This window comes from Bidens hawaiensis, unplaced genomic scaffold (genome assembly GCF_021521415.1).
Source record: "Bidens hawaiensis isolate Kalapana, Puna unplaced genomic scaffold, B.hawaiensis_p1.1 tig00020878_1, whole genome shotgun sequence".
Taxonomy (NCBI): Eukaryota; Viridiplantae; Streptophyta; class Magnoliopsida; order Asterales; family Asteraceae; genus Bidens; species Bidens hawaiensis.
The window spans coordinates 34,723-45,082 of NW_027493210.1; the positions used below are offsets into that span (position 1 = coordinate 34,723).

At 33.0% G+C, this 10,360-nt stretch overlaps 1 protein-coding gene across 1 annotated transcript; it reads right to left on the reverse strand.

Moving 5' to 3' along the window:
* Nucleotides 1–8,156: 8,156 nt before the first annotated feature.
* On the reverse strand, nucleotides 8,157–10,101 carry LOC143561870 (uncharacterized). Its single transcript, XM_077049840.1, has 2 exons — nucleotides 9,576–10,101; nucleotides 8,157–9,439 (listed from the first exon to the last, which is right to left on the reverse strand). Exons 1-2 carry the CDS (start codon nucleotides 10,099–10,101, stop codon nucleotides 8,157–8,159), a joined length of 1,809 nt encoding a protein of 602 aa, XP_076905955.1.
* Nucleotides 10,102–10,360: the final 259 nt, after the last annotated feature.

Genomic DNA, 10,360 nt, shown 5'->3' on the forward strand with positions numbered 1-10,360 from the left:
ATCATAATATATTATTATTATTATTATTATTATTATTATTATTATTGATTTCATCCTTTAAAGAATGAAAAAAAAATCTATATCTAAAAGAATGAAAATAATATATTTGGAAGGAATTTCATTCTTTGTGAAATGATTCGTTCTATTATTATATGACAACTAAACATGATTTTTTCCCTTGTAATAAACCATTTCATTCAGTCTCTTATTTTTTTATGCCAACCTGATTTTAAGATTTTTTTTAGATTGATAAGTTTCCTTATTGATGACATGATGAGACAAGCTTTTATTTTAGAATCAATACAAAATATGAACAGTTAATATATCATATCAGAAAGCCTGACTTAGGTATTAAAGGTGTGGTTCCAAATAATGTTAAAGAAATATATAAAAATATATTAGAGTTTTTTAAATCGATAATATATATACATGGGATTTTGGATGCGGGACGCGTGTCTCTTTTATGGACTTTACCCATTTGCTTTCAAACCTAGTTTTACTTGTTTATTTTTTAAAAATGATTTATTACATGTTAATGTTGTATAAAAACAAAAGAACAACAGTGAATTGAAAAGATAGAAACCCAAAGTATCATGGGCACTTAACGATCCAGTTGGCATGCATCTTTTTTCTCTCCAGTGGGATCTTTGTCATGTTACTTTGTTTTTAACTACAACATCAACGTGCAAACCGTGCAAGGCGCTTAACCTTCGAATTATATAGAGATTATATACATGGGTGTTTCACGTGAAAGCTTCTAATGTTTGAATTAGTTTTTTAATTAAAAGGAGTAACGAGTAAAATGTTATTTTTATTAATAAAATCATTTATTTTTATTAATTAGATGTTCGTTTTCATAATTATCCCTTTACAAATTTTCGTATAGTATGTGTTTAATGAGGTGTATTTGTAGAGCTTATGTTGATTTTGGTATGCATTAATATTTTTGTTATAAGTGCCTTACATATTTAAGTAGAGATTGCAAACCGACTCAAATATATTTGATATAAGAATCCAAAGCCCAAAATATATAGGCAAATTGGATTTTAATAATCTCAACTAAATTATTATTGGCCGATAATATCCGAGCTTTGTTTATTCTCACTGGTGGTCCTAAGCTTAAAAAAGTTGGCTTTTAATGGTCATCCGTTAAAAAAAACTTAACGGCGTTAAGTTTTTTCCGAACTTCAAACTGATTTTTAGGCTTTTGAACGGAAGGAGAATACGAGTCGATTGATGTAAAACTTAGCTCGAAAAACATAATTTTTGTTAATTTGAAGTTCAAACACCTGATTTGAAGCACTAATCAAGCTATTTGGAGCATTGTTTCGAGCTAAATTTACATCAATCGACTCGTATTCTCATTCCGATCAAAAACCCTAATAAATCAATTTGAAATTCGGAAAAAACTTAACGCCGTAAAGATTTTTAGCGGTGGACCATTGAGAGCCAATATTTTAAAATTTGGGACATCCGGTGGGAATAAATTAAGTTGGGATTATTGTCGGCTAATGATAGTTAGTTGAGATTATTAAAATCTAATTTGTTAACTATATATCTTGGACGGCAAATAGGGTATGCGATTAGCTTTTTTTAAAATTCCAGTTTGGGACATATATGCTAATATTTGATAAACCTGTTCAAAAACACAAACCCGCTAACATCAAAACCGAATATTATATAACCTACCTTAAAAAATTATAATATAAAAGTTGCACTTTTGGGAGCTATTGGGAAAAAATGTCCTTATTCCGTGGACGGGTAGTTATTAATTAGAGTCGACCATATCTACCTATTTAATTAAAACAAAACTAGTCTTTTACATGCTATTTAATTAGAGTACCTCAATTGGGTGACAATTAATACTATTATTATTTATAGAATCTTAAATATATATAAAAGAAACATTTAAAAGCTCTCTAATTGATTGTTACATTCTCTCAAACCATTATATTGTTTTATTTATAAATAGAGGCTTTTCATGCATTTGATCCGAATTCATGGGTCCAAACCCAGATAACCCTTAAGTGGGTTATAACTAATGTTGTAAAACTCCCGAGTAGGCGGCTGAGTACTCCCCGATTACTCCCCGCCTAGATCGAGTACTCCCCGCCTAGATCGAGTACTCCCCGCCTCGGCCGAGTACTCTTTAGGTATTTTCCGAGTAATCCCCGACTACTCCCGAGTACTCGCAACTCCCCAGTCGACCGCCTAGGACCACCTAACGACTTTTACAACATTGGTTATAACATCTCATTATATTAAGAGTTAAGTGTCATTTTAGTACCTGTGGTTTGTTTAATTATGCGACTTTAGTACCATTTTTGAATTTATTGCAAATAACTACCTCAGTTTTCTAAAACCTGCAATTTTAGTACTTTTTTCTAACTCCGTTAATTTTTGTCTGTTAAGTCAGGGTTAGTTTTGTAATTTCGTTATTTTCTCTTTTCCTTTAAACAAATTCCCCTCTTTATATCTTCAAAACCAAAGCTGCAGATCACCCCTCCATTTCCCAAAAACACAATGACTTCCACCACTACCTAAAACACAATGGTGTTTTTTGATGTTAACAAACCCTACATTCCGGCGAATGCTTTTAGATGCGGTGAAACTGATTTTTAGACGCGGTTTTAGACCGCGTCAAAAAATAGTGAGGCAAAAGTTAGCTTGGTTTTCGATGCGGTTTTGGAAACAGCGTCAAATGCACACTAAACCGCATCAAAAAAGGGTGTAGCATTTTCTATTAATCATCTTTAGATGCGGTTTCGAAACCTCGTCAAAAGAATATTTAACATTTATAAAAATGAATTGCAATTTAGCGCCAAATCCATATTTAACCTGCCAAATCTATTTCATTGCAGAATTTTAGCAATGCAAATCCACCAAAATGAACCAAAATGCATTAAATCTAGAATTTTACAATATAAGCTCATCAAAATACAGTTTTCTACAAGATAGAACCTATTACAAACTATACTAAAATCTGTTCAGTTAAATACAAATCGAGAGTACAAATACTCAATTCAACGAATGCCTAAGTTAGTAAATCTTGGGAGAAAACAGGAGATATTTAAAAACGCATGCCTGCACAAGAAAAAATAATTACATTATACAGAATGTCAATATTAGGGTGTTCATTATTCGAATCACACTTGAAAAAATAGAAATTCGCCCACTCACATTAAAGATAAAGCCTTTGGTGTTTTGCATATGATCAAACGGCCAGGAGTATCTACCAGCCCAAAAGCGTGAAAGTTAATATTTGAGATGATCGCTTGCAACTGCATGAGTCTGTATAAATGCACAATCAACTTCTTAATACCAATAAGCTTAACAAACATAAAAGCAGTATAACATGTTGTAACCTGTGTTTCAAGCTCCCTTGTTGGTCAAGTAACAACACAAGTCCCATTTCAAGAAGCAAAGTGAGCATTGTATAACAACTCAAGTGTAAAACCTGCTGTCACTTAAACAAAGCATGCACCTACAACATATAATGACTTCTACATATAAGTAATAGACAGATTAAAAACAAGAAAAGTATATAAGATCGAAGCTTTACCACGGGTAGCCAAGAAAACACCCCTCAGCCACTAAATGTTTTTAAGCTTTCAATAATGTTGTTGCCACACCTGAGAACAAAAACAGAAGATCAACACTACATAACAAACTACAATAAAGTTAGTTAAATATACTATGTACCTAAACAAAAATAAAACCTAAAATTTGTTAACCAGTTGTACTGATTATCACTAAACAAAACAAAATACCTACAACATATAATAAATTGCATACACCTAAGAACAAAAAGGAATTTAACGAATAAAGTCGCCATATCCCTAAACAAATATAATCTGAAACATCAGTAGACCCGTTTATAAACTGTCCTTAACAACAGAGGCGTGGGTCATTTTATCGAGCAGGTGGTGTGCGTCCTCAAAACCCACCTTTATACAGCACAACAAGAACCTACAAATATAACAAAATCCACTTTTTAAATGTACAACTGATGCTTAAAATGAACAATTTAACTAGAAAAACCTAACCATCCATAGCGGAAGTAAATTAGATGAAGACACGATGACGAAGTTTACCTTTTGGAGATGGAAACAATTAGATGTTCTTCAAAATTTCTTCAAGGTGATATGGTGGGATTTTGGAGAGGGTTTAGGTTATGAGAAGATGATAAAAAGAAAACTCATCTATCAAGGAGTAAGAAATCATAGATTTAGACGCGGTTTCTAAAAACTGCTGCCAAAGTTATAATCTAAATCTTTAGTCACGGTTATAAACAACAAGTTTAAAGACGAAAACGTTTTTAGACGCGGTTTTGGACTAGCATCGCGTCAAAAAAAAGAAACCCAACCGCATCAAAAGATCATTTTTCTACTAGCATAGCATCAACGTGATTTGTTTATGCTTAAAAGGCTTAATTCTAAAAATTATTTTGCTAGTTCCAATCATCAACTACTTTTTAATTTTAATACATAGTAAACTTCTAATGTTCACAGCATTATCACTAACATGTAGCTAGTAAATATGGGGCTTTAACACACCTAAGCTTACATGCAAAACCTTTACGCTGCAGTCGAGTAGCTGATGACCGGTGATCCCTAATTTCCTCATCCACGGTTCGACTTCTACTTGTTCAATTTAGTTATTCTTCTACTTTTATTTAAAATTGTAATTGTTTAATTTGTTTATAGATATTGTTAATTTTAGAATTGCTTATGGCAATTGAATATTTGAATGATTTATTATGGTTTATTGGATATTTGAATAATATAAATTGGAATTGATTAGGGGTTTAGGGTTTATTTGTAAATTGGAATTGATTATGAATTTATGGTTTAATTTTATTTATGTGAAAAATAGGGAGCTTAAAAGATGAAATGACAAATTCTTAACTACAATCTATTTAAACGAAAATTTCAAGAAAATGATGATATCGATCCAACACCAAATTCAATAAAAAAATCTAAATATGAAATACAATAAAAAAATTCGTTTATTTATAAATTAAGGTAAAAAAATATTCATTTACATTGTATGAAATACGGTAAAAAAAAATTGAATGTTACCCCTGAGATTTTCGTCTAGATCCGCCACTGAAAGGAACTCAGCTTTGCCCGCCCAAAAAGTACGAGCTTGGACACAAATCAATTAGTAAGAATTAGGCCCTTAACTCGCACTTGCCCATTAAGTACACGAACGCAAATCATAATTTTCTCTTCTGTATATAATTCAAAAACTTGCAATAGCCATATAAGAGGAAAGTAAATATGGGGCTTTAACACACCTAAACTTACATGCAAAACATATCAAAACTACGTTGTTTTGATTAATTTTACCTTAAAACAACCTTGTTTTATAATTAAATACCATCAAAATAATTTTTCTAATTTTAGTCATTTACTTTATCTTCTTTTTCTTTATGCAATCATCGTTTAAGAAAATGATTTAAACTCTTGTTAAAATTTTCTGGTAAGATAATTAGATACAGTGAAATGTATTTTTAATTGTTTGATTATTTTCTAGGTTATCTTAACGATAACTATAGGTTAAATTAAAATGAGTATTGTAAAAGAATTCAAGTTTGAAATGGGTTTCTCTTCGCTTTGATTGATTCTATAAAGTAATATTCTAGATAATAAATCTCACAGCTAAAATACCACGAGTTGGGATTTCTATGGTTATGCAAATTAAATAAACATGATTTTGTGGCTTATTAATCAAAACTAGTAGGGACTAAATCGTTAAAGAAGAAATGCAAAGAAGACGGTTTGTGAATTAGGAGAAAGGGAACGGAAATGAAACTAGTTATTATTATGTTAACTTTGGCTGAACGTATTTTAAGGAAATTTCTATAAAATAGTGTAGTTTACTATATAATTGATCAAAACAAAGTAGTTTTCATAGGCTTTGCATGTAAGCTTAGGTGTGTGACAGCCCCATATTTCTTGCATTTTCACATTTTGATAGGCTTTGCATATTCATTTTCTCCGTCATATAATCAATCATTTTATTATTTTTTCCAAAAGTGCCTCAAAGTTCTTGCATTTTCACATTTCTTCCACATATATATATATACTCCTTCCGTCCCATTAAAAGTGTCTATATTTCTTTTTTTATTTGTCCCATTACAAATGTCAACTTTCAAATTTTACTAGCCAATTTCCAAGTTTACTCTTAAGCACACACAACTAGCATTAATAAACAATATGGTGACCCACCTTAAACTTTGTGTTTTTCAAAATAAGACACTTTGACCGGGACGGATGAAGTATATATATATATATATATATATATATATATATATATATATATATATATCTTTTAACATAGTTTACACATAAACTAAAACGAAAACAAAAAACAAGAAAAAACACAAACACAAAACCAAAACCAGTTAACCACACCAAACTCCAAAAACATGTATGTCAATCATCAACCGTGGGAGAACACAGAAGCCGACTTTCTAGATCAAGTATTTGGCCTTCCAATGCAGCAGAGATTCGATAATAGGGACCTGTTGGGTGGGTTAGCCTCCAAGATAATTACTCCGTTGAGTGGATCAAACTCCAAAGAATAAGAAGAAGAACATGACAAGTCTTGCAACTTTTTTTCTCTATCTTTTCATTACCTAGGAGTCAACCTTAAATACACCAAAGAATATAAACATGCATGTAACCACCAAGTGGAGAACATGGAAACGTGAATGCAAATAACAAAATATTAAAACTGGTGATTTGTTTGTTTGGATGAAAATATTGGAAATGGGAAGAAGACTAACATGGGTTTATATGGTGAGTGTAAGTGCCGCGTCATACGAGATTACACGGTGAGTGCTCCGTCGCCGGAAGTTTATCGTGCATGCATATATGAAAGACGATGAAGGGTCATCGTATCATTGTAACAGATCGGTTTAATATAACATATACAAAAGACTTTCAATTTGCAAAACATCTTCTCATTATTGAACTTGCAATCATATATATCAAAATGGCCACCACATGTTGCTTCTATTGGGTTGCCGTTAAAGGGTGTCGTCGCCAATCCTTTTCCAGATAACTGCTGGCAAGCTCAATTCAGCGAAGAAATAGCGGCGACTATGTCGCTAGTCGCCACTAATGAGTAAAAGGTTTCCGCTAAAGGTCTTTGGCCCGTATAAAAAAATTTGTAAAACCGACATTTTCAGATTTTCCAAAATACAACAAATATATACAAAAATTATCAAACAAACGTCACAACCATTGATTTACATGCATACTTATATATATATATATAGGTTAAGTTAGAATAAAAACACACTTAAGTTATGAAAACTCTAGAATCTCATTCTCAACCACATGTTTTTAATTAATGTTTAAATCTTATTGTCCACAATTAAAGTTAATAAAAAAATGTAAAAGTTAATATACATTTTTCCTCTCCTGAAAACATATATAAAAATTAGAAAAAAAATGTAAAAAAATAGCCAAATATTTTTTTATGTTTTTGATGTTTTGTATTAAATGTAACATATATTACATGTAATAAAAAAAAAAACGATGTTACATAAGGTTTTCACGGGTTTTCACAACTCAAGTGTGTTTTCATTCTATACTTCGCCTATATATATATATATATAAAAGCATATAAAAGTACATTAACGTCAATCAATATAAGTAGCATGTTTAAAATTAAGTCAAACATACATAAACGATGCTTTCATGATCCCATTGGCTCATCATAATCAAGCTTGTCTTTCTTTCGGTTTTGAATGTCTGTATAAGCCCAACATACCAGCATAGTTAGAAACGATAGCCTCAAAACAGCAACAACAACAACTAAGTCATTCTCAAAGAGCACGAGAACCTACAGTTTTGTTATAATCCGAAATAGATTTGCTTAAATTCAAGGACTTGTCATTTATTGATTTGCCGATTTTTTTTTCGTTCTAAACCAACCTTAGTCAAACTAAATGTCTACACGAGTTTTAAAATTAAATGAAAACTGTTCAGATTTTACAAATAATACACCTAACCGAATATAGGTGCATCCTTAAAAACCAGTTTCATAAATTTCTCAAATATACATATTTGTATTTAACATCCAATAGCATAGTCTCGTTACCTGATTAGCTCCATGAATTCGAACAAATTAACATCTTTGTTTTAAGAAGAAAGATGCAGAAAACAATCACGCCACTTATCAATTAACATTAACTCATCAGGATTTAACATTGGGAGCACACGATCTTGAAGGCTATTAACAATCTGCATAGTCTCACCAAGAAGTCGGGCTGCAGTATGAACACCGGCCTCCCTTTTCTCTATAACACTTGTGTGGCATTTCATTGCTATGACTCGGGGTAAGTTGGTGAGACAAGCAGCCAATATGTTAGAGATCATTGATGACAACTGCATAAACAACTCCTCTTGGCTAATCTGATCTATTTCGGCATGGTAGGAAACTAGGATCGTTTGGGTGATACGGTACATTGAGTTGGCAGATGCTGACATGTACATTGTGTTATCATCTGAGCCTTTCATATTCTTACTTTCCACCTCAGTGACCATCTTTTTAGCTGTATCACTGAACCATTGAATAATCTCTTTTGTTGCATTAACTTGAAGATGAGGGTTGAGCAACTTGTATCCTAACCATTTGTGGTAAACTTCAACTTCTAGCCACAACATTGTAGCGGCCTTTTGAATGCTTACATACTCCTCAGCGGCATTGAGGGCTTCAACAATATGTGTGACATATGTAAGGCCTTCACTCACACTCATTAACAACCTATCAACAATTTCTTTTTGGATGTTAGGAAGAGACATGGCGACTGCCGTCAGGGTTACTACCGGTAAGCTCCAGCAGTCCACATATTTTTCTTTGGTTAAAGGTGAGGCTTGATGCATGTCATACTTTCCAACTCCTTCAAAACCACTATATTCCTCTAGAAGCTCCATAAGATAGTTAGGCTTATGCTTTTCAGCCTTTTCGATCACATGGTTCACGGATTTTGAAATGCTTTTCAGTGTTGTCATGGCAAGCTCCATATCATCTTGAAGTTGTAGAACATACAGACTGAGATCTCTGTTGTGTTGTACTTGAGAAGGTCTCTCTACCAACACATTATTTAACCAGTTCCAGCTATGAAAGCAGCACAAGATACCAATTACAAACAAGTTTGGGATCAGTGCTATCATCTTACATGCTACCACAACCATTTTCTGGATTCCTATACAAAAACCCAAAATCAGGACCTTTAGATTCTGGATGACAATCTTGTATTTACGACTACTAAATGTCAACGGTATGCTACTACGTTTCCACTCGGATAACTTCTGGGTATAATAGCTTTCTACTTTAAAGACCCTTATATGGTTCCAAATCCATTTTATAGACATTTCAAAGCTTAAGGATGTAAAACACCTAGAAAGAGGAGCAACTGTTCCTAGTATTACTCCAGTAAATTGTATTAAAAAAATCACTGAAACAGACCTCTTATAATCCGACCCACAATTGTTCATAGTCGGTATTGTATAAATCATAACATTAACATGTATGAAAGTGCTTGCAACGCATATTACCCCCGGCAGCAGAGGTCGTAGCAGAGCTAACTGTCATAAACTGGGGGCTGCCAGTTCCGGCCATGATCCAATGGTTCTTCACATGCTGCTTTAGCTTCTTAACTGTTGGTTGTTGCAACTCTAGATCCTTCAAAGCTATTTCTTGACATGCTTTGTATTTGGATTCTAATATTTGTTTTGCCTTTGGAATCATTAAAGCCGAACATGCGTGTATCATCAGCAAAGCAAGTAACATAGCCACATAACCAATTGCTACCTTCCAAGTGTTAAAAATAACAATATGGTAATAAGGAGCTTCATAATTGGGAACCTCACCGGTTTCTGTCTGGATGAATACATTGACGACTAAGGTGATTACTAGAACTTCCAAAGCTATGGTGTTTGTGAGAAGTTCCTTACTGTCCATGGTTGCTAGAGAAGGCAATAAGTTAGCCATCATTGTGCACATAAATGCCATGCTTCCCAGCTTTGCAGCCTGGTCCACAGCATGTGGCATTGAATCAGTTAGATCCATGGGCAACTTCATTGCAATAGCTATGACAGTGAGGGAAGCAGCATTGAGAGTAAAGTATTTACATGGAAACCATAATTTTTTGTTTTTGAAACCGTGTATTAAATCAGCCACTATTGGTAGGATACAGAAAAAAGAAGCTACTGCAATATAAATCCCAATCCACACCATAGGTTGACTGAACTTGTTTTGCTGCTCTATTTGGGACACTGCTTTCTCGATTAAATTCACAAATCCGTATGGAAGGTTACTGTACTTAGACGCCAGTTCATCT